The sequence below is a fragment of the Colias philodice genome, chromosome 22 (genome assembly GCF_061535455.1).
Source record: "Colias philodice isolate Cphi_HAF_F1 chromosome 22, ilColPhil1 Martin Lab GWU primary, whole genome shotgun sequence".
Lineage (NCBI taxonomy): Eukaryota > Metazoa > Arthropoda > Insecta > Lepidoptera > Pieridae > Colias > Colias philodice.
Window position 1 is genome coordinate 2,096,590 of NC_143107.1, and position 18,877 is coordinate 2,115,466.

The 18,877-nt window shown below is 33.9% G+C and overlaps 1 protein-coding gene across 4 annotated transcripts in view; it reads right to left on the reverse strand.

Moving 5' to 3' along the window:
* The window catches only part of LOC149478319 (ADP-ribosylarginine hydrolase CG3568-like), a 78,370-nt gene that overhangs the window by 47,423 nt on the left and 12,070 nt on the right, over positions 1 to 18,877 (reverse strand). Inside the window, exons 7-13 of one of the 4 annotated variants that reach the window (XM_089709510.1) lie at positions 18,372 to 18,574; positions 17,616 to 17,835; positions 16,987 to 17,136; positions 16,511 to 16,591; positions 15,916 to 16,039; positions 15,313 to 15,510; positions 13,286 to 15,104 (exon numbers count right to left, since the gene is read on the reverse strand). In XM_089709510.1, the coding sequence (XP_089565636.1) occupies positions 15,342 to 15,510; positions 15,916 to 16,039; positions 16,511 to 16,591; positions 16,987 to 17,136; positions 17,616 to 17,835; positions 18,372 to 18,574 (947 nt within the window). In that variant the 3' untranslated portion in view covers positions 13,286 to 15,104; positions 15,313 to 15,341. Of the gene's footprint in view, positions 1 to 1,435; positions 2,120 to 13,285; positions 15,511 to 15,915; positions 16,040 to 16,510; positions 16,592 to 16,986; positions 17,137 to 17,615; positions 17,836 to 18,371; positions 18,575 to 18,877 lie in introns of those variants that run through there. The other 3 variants (XR_016317437.1, XM_089709511.1, XM_089709509.1) reach the window with 3 other exon arrangements.

Here is an 18,877-nt window from a genome sequence, read left to right on the forward strand (position 1 = left end):
ATGAAATACCTATTGATCGTAATTCACATGTTCAATTTCAGCTCGTTGTAATATTTTACAACATTTTTCGGACAAATTTTTATGTCGCAAAAGCTTTCTTTAAAAAAAGAAACGACGAACAAGTAAATTTGTTATTTTTCGTTATCGCCATAAAACTAATATTCAAAAATCGTTATAATCGATACACTATATTACGTATTGCTACTACTCGTAAAGCTATGTCTATTCCTTAGATTACAAAATAAAATGCAGATGGAGCATGTCAATCGTCCGTCGCCCTTGTCAAAGAAAATACGAAATCAAAAACGAATACGACCCTCCGGCAGTGCTATAGCGATTCTAGTGTCATGCAATACGTCAAAATGGGTTTGATATTTTAGTAAAAAAATGCTGTCTTGTGATATTAAAATGCTGTAAAATTTGTTCCCGAAAACAAACAAAAAGATAAAACATCGTTTTACAGGTTTTCTGTAGATTATTTGGCTTATTTAATTTTATATACAAATAATAATTTTACATATACGAAGGAATTCAAAACTTCAACGTATGCTGCCAGTATTTTGAAAATGAATTTGCCAATTTTAGGGGTAAAACGGTAAAATGGTTAAAAGATCTTCGGGGTAGTGCTGTTGGATTTTTTGATCGTCAATGTGATTATTTCTATAGTGCATTAAAGGTTCATGATCATTATTAGATTATTTTAATAAGCATTATACATTTTTTTATTACTTTTATAAAAAGCGTCATAGTCGTTTTCGCTCGCGATTTAATTCATGTGAACTCCATGATGGATATGATGAAAATTGAAAATAAAATGTCCCGCATTCTCGATTAATAACTACCGCTATTCGCATTCATATTATGTTTTGAAAAATAAAAACTGTTTTTTAATGTAATTAATTAAAAATTGAATAAAATTATTTTGTCCATATTTAACTTTAGTAGATAGGTGCTTTATGTAACAAAATATTTTTTGCAATATTATAAAATAATATCATAAACCCGAATTTGTATTAAAATAAAAATTAAAACATGACTGCTTATTTATATAGCCTACGTCACTACCACCACTACCTTCATAATTCAGATGATTGCAATGACACCTCACAACTCAAAATCGATCCAACAGTTTATACTGCAGGGCGTGTCAAAGAAATATTACACATACTCAAACATCACATATACATAAAAAATTACAATACAAATATTATACATATAATACATACACTCGAAAAACATAACCCTCTTTCTTCCGTAGTCGGGCAAAAATTTGGGAAATTTTTCAATATCTGGTAACATAACACGCACACAGAAGCACCGTGTTCGTACAGTGCAACGGCGAAATGACAGCACACATAGCTTTATGGAAATGACGAAAAATCATTCGGTTTAGTTCGGCAACGCTCCATCTGTCTTTTATTTTGTAATCTAAGGTCTATTCATAGTAATTTAATAAGACACTATATTTCGGAGTTGAGCCTCATATTCACGATAAACATTTGTTGATCAACATTGATGTGTAAGACTTTGTTTAATTGAGAGAATTTCAATAATTACTCTCACAGAGGGTTGCCCGCAACAATTTTGTTGCTAAAAATGTTAACCATGAATACGAGGATTTATAGGACATGCCTAAACAAAACAAATTATAGCAATTGCTGTGCTATACATATAAAAAGTGTCAACTATTGTTATTATACATAACTTTCCCAATAACCGTACCAAAGCAACCTTCAAAACCGGTATTGTTACAACCCAAACCTAAATCATTGTCACATCAACCCAATACCGTTATAAAGTTAACTTAATACCGTTTTCACGTTTCTTCAATACCGTTATCACGATTATTCAATACCGTCATCACATCAAACTAATACCGTTATCACATCAACCCAATACCGTTACCCCACCCAACCAAATACCGTTATCACTCCCCACCGATACCGTTATTTACGTTGTCAAGGCAACGCAGTATTCCGATAACGTTTTCAACCCATATCGGCCTACAACTCTAGTATTAGCCCCAGATATAGCCGGGTTAATGTGTGCGTTGTGTAGTTCCGATACTTGTGTGGAACAAGCCGCTGCCGGGTCACCAGACCCTGATAGACTTCCTAGCCTGGAAGTAAATAAATAATTTATTAATATATAAATCTCGTGTCACAATGTTTGTCCTCAATGGACTCCTAAACCATTTAACCGATTATAATAAAATTCGCACACCATGTGCAGTTCGATCCAACTTGAGAGATAGGATAGTTTTTATGAAAAAAAAAACGTAAACATGTAGGTACCACGGGCGAAGCCGGGGCGAACCGCTAGTAATTTATTAAGGAAATAATAGACTATCTACCATACCATATCTTTTTGCTAATTAAAATCAAAGCTATGTATATGTTGTCCTCATTATTTCCTAATCAGATTGTACATCCCAATGCGAATGCATTACTTAGTTAAATGTTATAATATACAATTAAGAACATCCAAAAATAAAGTGTCCACGTAAATAATAAGTATTTAGCAGTGCAATATCTGTAATTATATATTTATGAACAAATAATTACATCAGATTTAATAATCGCAATTATTTTGAATGTACATATGAAATATGAATAAATGATTTCATCATAATATTAATAATCACAATTGTTTTATTTCCCATTTGTTGCAACCCTAGCGTATTTTCGTGTGGCAGCGTAAGTACCTACGCTGGCGGCGGCATCGCGCGACATCAAAGGCGATTCCTTACTGTAGGAAATAATATTGTAATACTGTGGTAATAGCACAGTATTACCATATTTCCTACAGTAGTGCGACGAATGTACTTGTGCAGAGAAACGGAGGGGAACTGGCGGGGGTCGGGCGACGAGGGCCGCGTAAAGCAATCACGCTGAGATTGCTTTACCTATCGCGAAAGGACGACGCAGTCGTATTTTTTGTGTAATAATTTTATTATACATAGGTACTTACATATTCTATTATGGCGCGCACAAACTGTTCCGTTTACGGATGTAAATCTACATTGAAATCCCAGAAGGAAACAATATTTCAGAAAGATTGTATTAATTGTATCTGTTGAATTAAAATCAAAGCTATGTATATGTTGTCCTCATTATTTCCTAATCAGATTGTACATCCCAATGCGAATGCATTACTTAGTTAAATGTTATAATATACAATTAAGAACATCCAAAAATAAAGTGTCCACGTAAATAATATTTAGCAGTGCAATATCTGTAATTATATATTTATGAACAAATAATTACATCAGATTTAATAATCGCAATTATTTTGAATGTACATATGAAATATGAATAAATGATTTCATCATAATATTAATAATCACAATTGTTTTATTTCCCATTTGTTGCAACCCTAGCGTATTTTCGTGTGGCAGCGTAAGTACCTACCTACGCTGGCGGCGGCATCGCGCGACATCAAAGGCGATTCCTTACTGTAGGAAATAATATTGTAATACTGTGGTAATAGCCTTTGTAATATTAAACGATACAAGTGTAAAGAACGTATTGAGATTTGAAATGTTGATGTTACTAAGTGTTAATTGACGTGTTACAATTATCGCACGCCACTTAGAAGAACCAACCGAGTTTTTGTAATAACATAAATAGTTTAACGAAATTAGGTGTTAACTGTTAACCACTTGTATACGTTATGATTGAGTTATATTGTGAACATTTTGTATACTTTATACTGTAAACATTTTGTAACCTTATATAGCGAAACCAATAGGCCAAACTAGTTCATCCTAAGACCAATAGGATAAATCAGTTCAGGCTAGGCCATACTAGTTTATCCTAAAATAAATACGTTAGGTTTAGGTTAGATTAGCCGTTAGGTTAGGTTAGGTTAGGTTTCTTAAAAAAAAAACTACACAAAAATAGGAGCCCCGCTTCGCGGGGCTCCGTCGACGCGCAAATAAAATGGCCTAGCCTGAACTGATTTATCCTATTGGTCTTAGGATGAACTAGTTTGGTCTAGGCTATACCAGTTCATCCGATCGTGTATAGGACGAACTAGTTTAGCCTAGGCAAAACTAGTTTGTCCTGAAATCGGGTTTGGCCGGTAACATATACACCCATCTGTTTATTGTTTAATTTTATTGTAAGATTTTTTTACTTGTATACCCTTTTAATTTTAAGGGGGGAATGATGTAGCGACGACAAGCCAATTTACGAGTTATCGAATTTCAAGTGTAGCCCTAAGAAAGTTCACACGGTAACTCGTATATAAACAGTTCGTGCGATATGCATAGACAGTCACGGGCTTGTCGGCACGCGGGTGGATCGCATAGGTTGAATATTAATACACATACGAATATATATATGTAGTTATTGAAATATAACCTGTGCCTAGTTAGGGGAAGGGGGCCTAAAGTGGGCACAGAGCCTAAAGAGGGCACTCAGTATAGTATCGGAATTTTAAATAATTGGCGCGCGCGCGACTCGTGAGCATGATCCCCACACCCCTCCCACCTCGCGGCAGTCGTTGGATTCGCTTGCGAGCACGCATTTACAAGCTGCAACAAATAAATGCTTTTCGACGATTTTTGAAAAATATTGCAAGGTATGTAATATGTGTTCTTTTTATTTTGGTGTTTACAATCCTTTAACCAAAATTTGTTGGTTATTAAGTGGCTATCTGGCCATATTTTGGTTCCATAAAAATCCACGTGTCTAATTATTTTGATGTAGAATTTCGTCTGAACCTTTCAAATGTTGAAAAAGGCAAAGCGGGCAGGGTAAAGCGGGCACGCGCCCGCTTTGCCCCGTCCGCTAAAATGTTACATTCTTTTGTTACTTTGCTTTTTCCTTTCAGATGACCGCTTATAACCGGCGTAAATATAAGCGTAAAACTTCACAAGCCTCATGGCAACGCTCAACTATGCAGCAAGCAAAACGAGAAGTGCAAGAGTTAGGAAAACCTGTCAAAAAAGTAACAACTAAATATGGGATTCCAAGAACGACATTGCAGACATCTTAAATTGGGTTCGTGTAATGTAAAGCTTACTACTTACTGTCTTTTCTACGGAACAAGAAATGGAGCTTTTGGAATACGTATTCCACATGGACTCTTTATTTTACGGGCTGTCTAAACAAGAATTTTTGGAACTTGTATACCTACCTATTACATTATTTTAGGATTTATAAAAAAAATATATATGAAATAATTGTATCGCTTATTAGAGACTAAATAATGATAGACTGTAAACAGGGCGTTATTTTTTTAAATATTATTTCTGATATATCTGGAAATATTGTACCTAAAAGTTTAAAGCTCCTAAGAAGTTCCTTTGTTTCATATATACATTTAAAAATAATTGTATGACTCTTTGAAATACATAATTATAAAATATTTTTGTGTCTTTTACTCTATTTATTATTGTATATATTATTTATGGCTGTATATTTTGAAATCTACTGTTTAAATCCAGGCCTGCCCGCTTTACCCAACTACTGCCCGTTTTGCCCTAAACGAAAGCCCGCTTTAGGCCTCCCCTTCGGGCAAAGCGGGCAATCGTAGGCTTTTAGTAATCTGTTAATAATTATTATATACTTTAACTTTTGACAAATTTAACCACTTAGCATTCAAAAGTATTTATTAATGGAACTTTTGGCAAAAAAATAAATGGATTAACTTCTTTTCAAACTTCATTTTTTTTAATTCTCCCGTAAAGTGCCCCCTTTGGGCCCATCTCCCCTATTTCATCTTTCATTACACCCGCATATAATAAGCCCCTACAATATTATGAAAGTTCATCATAACGACGTACCTAAAATTGTTACTTTCGGCGTTAGTTATGTTGCTATGGGTACGAATAGGATACTAACTTCATATTTGTCTCAATTCAACGGAAGTGTGTTAATCCTGCTTGGAAGGAAAATAGGAGAAAAATCAAAGCAATCGTTTATCAATTGAACAACATTCTTTTATTGAGAAAGGTTCTTAATCTTCAAGGCTGAGTGTTTTGCCCGAGTATAGCTAAAACCGTATTCTGAGCCCACTTGTGACCACCATTCCACGCCTCTATCATAGGAGGTGTCTTACCAGAGCCACTCGCAGGAGGTGCAGAAACGCGTGCCAGCGGTTGCGGATTTGGGTTGTAGGTACACATATCTAATCTGAGGCTGGGATTGTGGCATCAGTTGGTTGTTTCCCTGCGGCATCTGCTGGTTGAATCCCTGCGGCATTTGTTGGGTGTATCCCTGCGCTTGCGGCATCTGCTGGTTGAATCCCTGCGGCATTTGTTGGGTGTATTCCTGCCGTTGCGGTTTCTGCTGGTTGTATACCTGCGGCATTGGTTGGTTGTTTTCTTGTGGCAACGGACTTGCAGATACGAATGGATCCCCAGTAAACCCTGCAGAAGAAACGACATTAGTACCTTAGTCCAGAAATTACATAAACTCTATAGTCTTGTGCTGCCTTTTCAACTGTTTTGAACGGTACTTGGCGCCAGACTCTATCAAGTCTGTGGATAATGTATCAACTTCAGGAAATTGAATCAAATTACATTCTGACAGATCTGTTGATATCTAAATAGACACAACTTTTGGGCATGAATAAATCTGAAAATACCTTGACTATCTATCGCTTTTGTATGCTAAGACCAACATTTTTCATAAATAATAATAAAAATAAAAATCAAATCTAAAAATAACGAAACTGAAGAAATGAAACTTGAAACTTTCATTAAAAAGAAAAAAATTACAAAAAAGTGATTTAAATCGACAATTACTAAATTAAATAAATAATTACTTACATGAGGTCCCCAAGATGGCAACGAGGAGGACAACGGATGCTCTGCTCAGGAACATGTTTGCTCTCTAGATCTCGAAATCAACTGTGCTCTGGAGTGGTTCGGGTTCGCTTTTATTGGGCGCAGCTTATCAATCGAGTGACGTGTGCAACGGTCAAGACGGGAATTCCCAGAATGGAGACTGATAACTGCAACCTCCACCAATGAGGCTAACATTCACCTGGAAATAGTTAGCCTTAACGTCTAAAAATGTTTTCTGCTTCGTCAGCAAGGATTGAAAACTTTAAGTCAACTGCAAATAACGTTATAGAATTTTCTAAACTTTTTGGGTGTTATTAATCGATGCGCAGTCAAGTTCAGGTAGAATCCGATGGAACTTGTTCCTAAATTGAAGATATCACAACCTAGTGTCTGCAGTGAGCTGAGCCATAAACTTTTGCACAAGGATAATTTACAGTTTCATCATACGTACATACAGTTAGGAAGCTAAGCCCCTGCGATGAAATTATGACGTAAGCACTGTTATAGCTATAGGGCTGTTACCTTTTTGATATTTAACCGACTTCAAAAATAAAGGAGGAGGTTATCAATTTGGCCTGTATATTTCTGTTTGCTTTTTTTTCACTGTGGTAATTTTGAGATTAAAACTCGTTAAAATACAAAAATGGTGTAGCCTAAATATGAATTTACAAGAAGAAACAAATACACCTTGTAAAAGTAAATACGTTTTTATCAGTGCTATATTTCGAAATCTTGTTTTGTTATGGACGCCGAAGGTTATTTAATGTACCTAAATTATTTATAATGCTTGATATATTTGTATTATACATATATTCAATAATTATTTTAAACCAGAATTTACAATACTTGTATGTAGGTATACCTACTAAATTATTTTTAAAACAATAAATTAAATTTAATTTAAAAACACAAAATCTAAGCACAAAATATGCAGAAATAAATTAAAATTATTATTAAACGAGCATAGAACCTCCACCTTTTTGTTTTAGGATGAAAAAGAAAATAGTTTGACAGGCTTAGTGCTTGACAAAGTGGTGACGTCACGTATCGATAAAAATACAATAATTATAATATCTATTGGCCGATTAAGAAGAGCTGGAACGTCAACACATTGCACATGTGTAGTACATTGCAACAACTTTCATGTTAACATAGGAATTACTCGAATGTAAACAAAGTGGAAATTCCTATAAATACATTGGATTTATTCCGATATTTAATATACAGTAGGTGCCACGTTACCGTGCGGTCTATAACTTCAAAATTAAGCATCTAGGCTAGGCAAGGTTGATATTTTCGGATTCAGTGATGAAGATACTAGGTATTATAGTGCATAGGGGTCTGTCGAAATTTTCGAAAATCATTATATGCATTTTCGAAAATTTCGATCTCTTTTGTATGTGCCACCTGTAAGGTGCTATGAATATTGGTCATAGCAGCAGGTAACATGAATTGCTGAAGCCGCAGCATCAGTATCCAAGCTGGGGCCGAATGATCAAAAACCTACAGCTCACGTTATCATAGAACGACACCTAGAACGCCTAGAATAAACATACTTCTTGTAGAATGATCTGCTTATCGTTGACATGCAGCGGTCACCCGCATCTCGTAGGCCATAGGTACACCGTTTCGCCACTTTTGCATAATGTACAAGCATGACGCTGGATTGCAGCGCTGCATTCACAGCCGGCTCTCACAAGACCCACTACTCCTAGAATTGAAGTAATTTTTTCAACAAGAGCACTAAAGTGTGATGATACCCATAAGCGCAGAGTGCACCTAAACATGGGCTGACGTGGTCTTGGCATTGTTTTTTACACAAGTCCAATTTGCCATATCGCTTGCTTATCACAAAGTCACCCGTTAACCTAACAGTTATTCAATTGGGTAAAACCCAATCAATGTTGTTTATTTTTTTTGTGGTATCACTATTCGGTCAAATGTCGTATACTAGTTACCTACTACCTAATAGAATTGCATCGTTGTCATTGTTAAGACACGTTCTTTCTTATTACGGACACAATGCCCCGTATGCTTAATGTTTTACTTGTACACTACAAGTACAAACTTTTGAGCTGATTTTCACGACGAGTGTCTAGCACTCCTATTTGAGCTGATTTTCACGAACGGATTGGTGAGCTAAAATAATGCATCCAGTACAGCAATTGAACGTTGTTAAGGATGTACCAAATCGGTAGCGTAAATTTTGTCGCAGGTATAAAACCTAGGATGAATAATTGTAAATCATGTAATTGCATAACAATGAACGTTTGACTGACGTGGTATGAGAATATTTTATCGTTCAATTACTGCCCCAAAAGATAACCCGCGGTCGAGGTTTTGGGAATTCCTCAATTGGTATTTTTTTCCGTTGTTATGTTTATATCTGGATTGATAAGCTATTGGAGTGGTATAAATGGATTTGCGCGCAGTCGACGGCTGGACACTCAACCGTGAACATTCACAAAGGACCATCATCCAGACGCAGGTGGCATCCAGAACTCAACATGTCGTTCTACGAAGATCACGACAGAACACTTCCTTACTCGGTGGACACCTTCACGTTCCGCGGGCCTGCCATACCGCCTGGCGCCCCTTTCAGCATCGGCGAATTTATGCGTTTCAACGCAGCATATCAACAGTTTCTCGCATCGATCCGAAACCCTGGACTTGACTTTCCTGAACGGGAAGGCATGCCCCGTCCGCTACAGCTTCGATGCAACAAGGCCAGAAGAAGATCGCCTGCTGATAAATTGAGTCTGGCTCACGCCTCTATTTTGGGAGCCGCCGCCGGGTGAGAGAGATTTAGTAAGGCTGCCCGTGATACTAGAGTTCGTCGAGAAGAAGATTCGCTTCCAGAAGTGCAAGGCGGTCGCCAGCGACACCTGCTCCTGCGGGAAAAAACCCAATAAAGTTGTTTCACCTGGACAAGTGAGTGCAAGAACAAACACCACTGGCATCATTTCTGTACGGCGCACGTCTCCGCATGGTTGACTAAATATATGATACCCACGATTCTTCTCAAAGAATCTAAAGAGATGTTCAGTGAGATCATTGCAAATGTGCATCAAAACAATCCAGACGTCTTGGAATATTATTCCATGGCTGAACGTACGGACACACAAGTGTTGCTTGACTCGGCTCGCAACAGTCCCGGCCATGGTGCAGCTGAATCTGAGTAGTGTTAATAGTGCAGCATATACTGTTCCTTAAATTGAATTAAAAGTTTGTGTTAAATTTGTTTACTTTTATTTTTCTTATCCTTATTAGTGTAGGATGATGGAGACTTGTGTAGGTAAGGTACTGTGAGACCACTGAGACCGTTCCTTCTTACGGTGCTTCAAGTTTAAATGTAGTTACGCTCATGACAACTCTATGTTCGATGCAATCAAATAAAGCTTGGACGGCACTGGAGGTGATTGCTAGGTATAAGTTGTATACGTAGTATATTATTATTAGTCTGTGGTAGGGTCATACTATTGTGACGACCTGTTTGCATATTATTCAGATGCACTATAGCTATAGGTACCATAGTAGAATGTTTTTCGTATCTCGATGGTATTACTAGTAGGTAATCTATTAATAGGTAATGTTTACATAACAATCTCTATTATGACTGCAGTGTGATTTTATTACGCAGTGGGTCGTCTTCGTTACGTATTTTAGTATCTCTTCCAAGTTCCACGTATCATGATGATACACTATTCGATTCAACTAAGAATAGGATCTGTTCTGCGTTTCATTTTAATTTACAAATAACGTGTGTATGAAAATTTGATGTACTTAGGTAAAAAATAAAACAAACTTATTATTGAAACGCAAAAGGGGTTCAGGGTTGTTATGTTATGTTAGGCTCTTATTTATTTTATTTCTGTAAGTAGTTACATAGTTACAATATATTTATTTGTGCTCTACTCTACTCCTATTCTTTACTTAATTCCTCTATGTACAACCAGATGTCTGGAAGAAATCGCTATTTAGCGACAAGGCCGCCATTTGTTACAGTGCAATGTATTCTAGGTTAAGACTCAATTTGTAATTTATTCAGAGCAATAAAGCATAAATAAATGATGTGTGTGTGTATTTTTCAAGTGATATTTTACAGAAATTAGACCTTCCTATTCTTAGTTGAATATAATATAGTACTTATTTATTTTCGTAGTTCAATACGGATTGAACACATGAAACTTTCTAGAAGAGTTTGTTTTTCTATAGCTGTTGGAAACATAATTTACGTAAAGCTAAATTGAGAACTTGAACAAATAACTAAAGCTAAATGGAGAAAGTCTATTAGAGCATTAAACCAACTTTAATGCTCTAAGCCTAGGGAGAAAGTAGGCGAAACTCGCATTGTGAACATCAGTTAGGTACAGTTAAAAATAGTTGGTTCATTTTATTATTTATTTCGGGCGTTTTTTCAGGTAGCAACATTTTTTAGATCTTACGCTCGCAAATTTTCGCCCCATTTTCCTATTAAATGTATTATTGTGATCAAATTTCGATCAGCAGGTATCGGAGTAGGTATATTTAAATAAAACAAGGAATAATATAAAACATCAGCATATATTTTCACTAAAACGTAACAAACATTCAGTTATAACATAGATATCTACATTATTACATATTAGGCATACATTACTCACTACTTGTTCTTACATTTTGTTAAAACAAAAACATTATAGATTCGTTCGTTTTAATATTCATGAATGTTACCACCTCTTAAAGCAGTATTATTTCCAGTGTGTAAAAGAGACAGAACTATAGGTCGTCTAGCGCCATCTCTTTCTCAAACTGGATATAATAATGCTTTAAGACATCGTGGTAATCCTTTGGAAGTTTTTGGATGCTTACTGCTTGCTGGAAAGTAATAAATAGTACACATTGACAAAATATAAAAAAAGCAAAAAAATATAATATCAAAAAAATGAACATTTAAGATATTATTTTTATGTACTGTGTGTGTCAGATAAATAACAAGACTGATAAATAAATTTACAAAAAGGCGGTCTTATAACCTACAAAGATTTCTAAAATAATATTCGACATTCGCGATCAAAACTGTTTCGTTTTATTGCAATTTTTTAATTATCGTTACATTTCAATGTGTAGGAACGTGGTGGAGAATTCTAAAATACTTACTATGAAATTCTTCAAAACTATTTCAACTTACATAATATTAAACATATTTTAGAGAATTCATAAAAAATTGTTCCTATGTATAGTCAAATACAATTATTTTGAAAAGAGGCAAGAACTCTGTAACTATGATAAAATAAGAAGAAATTAAAACATTAATAAATGAACGCATTCTAAACTGTTTTTCCTAACTTCTTTTACACAAATCTGAAGAAATGCATTAAAACAAAATATGATTAACATTTATTAATAACTCTATTACAAAAACGGCTCAAAACAATATTATGCTCTGTAACAAATTTCATTGAATACAAAATAAACACAGTTTATAGTAAGTAAAATGATAGGTACAATACAATATAGCAAAATTATATGTAACACAACTTTATGCCTTAAACTCATACATAATTAAATAATGCATTACCATCGACAAATCAAAAAAAAATGTTGTGTGGTTTTATGAAACCACGGTAAAAGTGAAACTGTTCGAACGGTTCCGAACACTGCTTTGTGTAGCGCATGTCGTGTGACGGTCGGCTGCCGAGTAGGTATACCTACTCGGCAGCAGCGCAATGTTTGAGACGATGTAATAAAAGTTTCACTTTAAAAAAAAAAAAAACTAATATCTTATAAAGTTAATGAAATTAATATTTTGTGTTTGATTGATAAATTGATATTAATAACGGCACACAGCGTCATTCAAATACAAATTTAAAAACAATACTAGCCAGATATTGTTTTCCTCAAAAAATATAGTAAAGACCATTTTTACCGTAAATCTCCGTCTTAGAATAATCACAATAATTTATTATTTATAAACGTAGTAATATGAAAGATACTACTTTTATTAGCATTTTCAAAAAAAAAAATGTTCTTACTGAAACTAATACAAAAAAGCAGTAGCGTTGTTACATTGAAAAATTAGCAAACGAACGCTAAACATGGTAATAAGTGTTAACATTTTCTATGAGTTACTAAAATTTTAACTAATCCATACTAATATTATAAATGCGAAAGTAACTCTGTCTGTCTGTCTGTTACTCAATCGCGCCTTAACTACTGAACCAATTTGCATGAAATTTGGTATAGAGATATTTTGATACCCGAGAAAGGACATAGGATAGGTTTTATCCCGGAAATCCTACGGGAACGGATTTTTCTTTGAAAACGCGGGCGAAGCCGCGGGCGGAAAGCTAGTAACCTATATATGATTTATATATCAATTTCCTACACGTATGTGTTAAATAAAATATAATACTACCAACGATTCCAAGACCTTTAATTAATAATAATATCGAAAAGTTAATTAGATAATAAAATGATTTCTTTCTTTCTTTCTTTCTTTCTTAAAAGGCAAGTTACATAAAATGAATTTTCAGCCTCCCTTTCTGTAGTCAATTAAAAACTGCGAAAGTAGGATTAAAAAAAAAAGACGTGTGTCACTCGGGGACTGCCGCGGTAAAGCTATTGCATGCTATGCCTTCAAGCCACACCTCCGCCCGTCCGAGTGGGAAGCGTGAGGTTTTTTCGTTACGGAATTTCTGGATTCGGTCCCCGCGCTCAAGGCCCGCGATAGAAGCTATGTAATAGCTTAAAAATATTTTTAATTGAAGCTTCACAAAAACGTTACGATTCGAAAGTGACGTTATCTTAAATTAGACTAATTTTGGCACCATAGAAATACCAATTAAAATGAGAATAAATGAATCATAATATCAAAGTATGTTATTTTATAAAATAATACTTCATTTTATACGCATTCTAACGTCAATAAAAAATTGCATATTCATTTTTTTCTATGATAAATTGACCGCACACAATTTTTTTATTTTAATTGAAATATAAAATTTGTGTGCGTATAATAAATATAATATCCGTAAGTTAAAAAATTAACCAATTATTATTGAATACTAAATATTCTTGTTTAGTATTTTTTTATTATTATATCATACACGCATGTAACTCCTTTATTCGACATCAAATAACAGTTCTGAGACTTTAAAAAAACCTACTATAATGTGAAATTAACGCAAAAGCTAAAGTTTATTTTCAAGTTTAAAAGTTTCATTTTTTATTTTTGCCAATTTTTTTCAGGTCATAGATTAAATAGACAAAGACAACACTAAATACACCTTAATATAAAGCCACATTCATACAATTATCAGTCTTTTTCATTCAAATTATTGATACTGTGCGCTTAACATTAGTGCGATATCGAAATCACTACAATTAGGTACCGTTATCGGTATCGGTACCATACCGATATGATTCAATAACATAACCGTTATTTACGGTTACAAATTTGAAGTGTATACGCGTACTAGATAGTTAAAGGATGATTCTTTTTTAGCGTAAAATCGATACAAACTTCGATGTGAAAAGTGTGTATTCTATTTAATAATAGTTTTTCATAAATGCAGTAAATTATAGTATTTATTATTTAACATGAAATACTTCATAACGTTTTTATTCGTAATTCACATTGTTATTTAACCGACCGTTGATATATTTTACAACGATAATTATTAGCGGGCCAACTTAAATGTTAAATCAAGACTTCTCTACGATACAAATCATTGTAAAGTTTCGCTTAAAGAAAAACAGTCAAAATTTAAGCATTCGTTTTTTTTTTTCGTCATAAAACTGTTATGATGATATTTAAATAACGTTAAATATACAAAAGATACACTACGTTACGTATTGCAGCTACTTATAAAGCTAAGTCTATTTATAGTAATTTAGTAAGACACTATATTCCGGAGTTGAGCCTCGTACGCATGTTAAACATTTGTTGATCAATAATTGATCAGATTGTTGTTGAATACTTTGTTTAATTGAGAAAATTTCAATAAACTCTCATTAAATTTTAAACTCTCACTGTTTAATAAATGTTTACCATGACTACGAGGCTATATGTATAGGACATGCCTAAACAAAACAAATTATAGCAATTGCTGTGCTATACATATAAAAAGTGTCAACTATTGTTATTCTACATAACTTTCCCAAAACCGTACCAAGGCATAGCCATACGTTTCAAAACCGGTATCGTTGTAACGATGTCAAACAAAAACGTTATCACATCAGCCCAATATCGTTATCACATTTACATAATACCGTTATCACGTTTATCCAATACCGTTATCATTTCAACCTAATACCGTTATCGTACCTAACCGAAACCGTTATCCCACCCCAAGAAGCTTATATCTAATACACTGGAGATTTCAGTATGAACATTAACTTGTAACAAGAAAATATGACCTTGAATGACGCCTGTATGTTTTTTATCCCTTTCACACCTAACTTGCCAAGTTAGGTTAGGTTAGGTGTTTTTTTTTATCCCTTTCACACCTAACCGTATAAGCTTCTTGTCCCACCCATACCAATACCGAAATCACACCGTTATTTACGTTGTCAAGGCAACGCAGTATTCCGATAATGTTTTCAACCCATATCTTCCTACAACTCTAGTATTAACCCCAGATATAGCGGGATTGATGTGTGCGTTGTGTAATTCCGATACTTGTGTAGAACAAGCTGCTGCCGGGTCACCAGACCCTGATAGACTTCCTAGCCTGAAAAGGGATGATTAATTGACATATGTAAGAATTAATACTAATAACTAATATTGTAAAGCTGAGTTTGTTTAAAAGTTAAGTTGCATAATCGTATTAAACGGATTGTCAGTTGTCACATTTGTACGAAAACGATAATTTTATAAGCTAATATGTCAGGAAAAAATGCGAAACGAGCAAATGTAAAATTGTCATGATTTTAAAGGAGCAAGTTCTACAGTTTCTTGTCGGGTATTCTCTGTAGAAACTGCTTTCTGAATTGGTGGTAAATGATGAATATTAATCTATGTTATGAAGTTTTGCTTGAATAAAATTTAGATGATGTTTAAAAAAAAGAACCTCATTAAAAATAATGAAGCCAGCATAAATATTAGCGAATTTATTTATTAACACACAAAAACTTACCAAAACTCATTACCCGGGTGTGCATTACCATCCCAAGGGTAGGTCATGACTAACAATTTTCCCGCGTGTTCGCCCGTCAGTTTGGAAGATGGTTCCCTTTGTTCTATTTGTACGTTTATACCGCCTTTGAACAAAAATTATCAATAATTATAAGAAGATAAAACAATTACATTGTCATAAAACCAAAATTCGATGTGATGGAGATAAAATTAATATTAATTGAGAAAAAAAATCAAATACGTTATTTGGCAAAGTTTCATATAAGTACCTAATGTTTGTCATATAAGTAAAAAATATGTGTTAATCAATACAAATAAGTGTTTATTTAAATCTTGAATTTCTTTAATTTCACTATCTACAGGGATCTAAAACATTTATCTGGCACATATTTATTACTAAGGGCCGATTTTTCAATGCTTGGATAAAACTTATCCGTCCAATAAAGTATTACACGATAATATTGAAATGTCACGTAAACTGTCAAATACGGGCAATTAGAATACGTTTTTAAAATGGTAGTTTTATACATTATTCGACGAATTTTATCCAAGCATTGAAAAATCGGCCTATAAATTGGTAATTACAATAATCTTACCTTGAGGATGTCGTTTACTCTCAAAGAATATTCGTTTCTCGGTTGGCGATACACCGGATGCAGATTTATTTGAAAACAAATCTGTAAAAAATTCACATTTACAATGTCATATTAAAACCGATATCGTTATTATAAATCGGTATGTCATTTCGTTATCGTTACGAAATAGTAGTAAGTAATAACGGTTATCCGTTATTACAATATAATACCGATATTTAGAACATTGCATTTTTAATAACCAGGTAGTAGTTTAAATAAAAATAAATATACTATTGATAATTTACATTTTACATGATCACATGAATAAGATAATTTTGAATTTATGTTTGTAAAAATTAGAAGAATTCGAATAAATTCGGTATGGTTTTTACAGTCAAATATTATATGAATAGTCTTCATAACTTTAAAAAGTGTGTGTTTGTTTTTTTTTAAGTAAACAATACTAGTATTATTTTCATAATAATTTCATAACTCACCTACTATAGGTTTACTGGGTTTTATATACGAGAAATTAACATCTGAAACATGGTTCAACAAATCCTTCTTGAGAAAAGCTCTAATTCGCTCCAAAAACGTTAGCACGTATACATCTGTTTGGTGCGGACTCATCTTCCAAACGCCTAGACCTGGAATGATAAAACTTTTTTTGAATAAATTTATTTTAAAACCCTTTATTCACAAGCAGGGCGGAGCCGGATCGAAATGCTAGTTAATCCTAATAATATTATAAATGCGAAAGTTTATGAGTATGTCCGGATGTTGGTTACTCTTTCATGCAAATTCTACTGAACCGATAACAATAATTTTTCATGTTGGTATCTGAAGACCCAAAATAACATATCTTTTATCTATATTTTATCCCGGAAATCCCACAAGAACGGGATCTATGCGGGTTTTTCTTTGACTGCGCGGTCGAAGCCACTTGTTTGTTTGAACGCGTTTATCTCAGGAACTACTGGTCCGATTTGAGAAAGTCTTTCGGTGTTAGATAGCTCATTTATATAGGCCTATGTATTATTATCACGCTAAGACCAACAAGAGCGGAGCAATGCGGGTGAAACCACGGGGCACAGCTAGTAAGTAGTAAAAAAATGCATATACTAACCACATCCAATAATATTCAAAAACACATTTCCCCCATCTTTTCCCCTATATTCTGCTTCCAATAAAGCGCATTCCGCTATAACACTTATCCGCTTGTAATAGAGCTCATTATCGAACACACCACGTGCTGTCTTTACATAACGTTCTAGAATTTTCTTTTCGTCGGGTTTTTCTGTTATATTCACATATGCTGTTAGTTCTTGGTATGTGTAGCTGTGGGCCTGAAAGTTTTATGAGAAAAAAATAGTATTTTGCGAGATTTTTTGTTTGTTATGAAAAAAAAAATATCTTTGGTGTGAAAAAACGATATATTTTTTACGTCTATGCTACGAATTTTCAACATTAAATATGTGTATACACATCTTTAAATGGATTAAACTGATTTTTTCGAAGCATGCAAAAACATGCATAATGTTTACTATTTTTAATATTAAACATGTTTTTTTCGATCCTAAATTTTTTTCTCAATTTTTAAAAAATAAGCAACTATTTATAAATCACAATCAGTATACTTACGAGAACAATTTTAAATGACATTATTAGAATCTTGGTAAATAGTAATAAAATCACACAAATGTATATAAATGATCATAAACACATATTTACTACACCAGCACAATGTAAAATTACTCTTACTACCCCCAAATAAAAAAAAAACATTTCCTACACGAACAGAATTTCGCATTTTTTTTCTGGTACGCAAAAACTAATAAATAAATCCTATAAAACACAAAAAAAAAACCAAAAAAAACCTAACCTGATAAAACTCCGACCAAATCTGCCTCCACATATGTTTGGCCGACTGGTTATTCCTCACATACGTAGTTTTCAATACATTTAAACACGTGGTGGGAGTGACTTCCTCGCCGTAACCGTTTTCTAGAACATTCTGTTGTTCCGTTATTAATATGTCCTCGTATTCCATACGTTCTGGACGCTCGAAACGCGGACCGATAAGGCCTAGAATGAAGGTAAAAATAAAGAAAGGAATATTTTATTTGTCAAAACACGCTAAAGATTTTCAATCGATTCAAAAGGCCCTTCGTTAATTTTTTTAAGACACACTTTCAAACTTTCTAAAATTAAAATCCGGCTCGAAGGACCAAAAATGTAAAAAATAATAAAATCTTAAAGTTCATTCATGTTTAGTTAATAGTAAGGTTGTATCATAAATTAAGTGGTTATTTGTGATCTGCCTTTTCTTTACTAATATTATAAAGCGGAAGAGTTTGTTTGTTTGTTTGAACGCGCTAATATCATGAA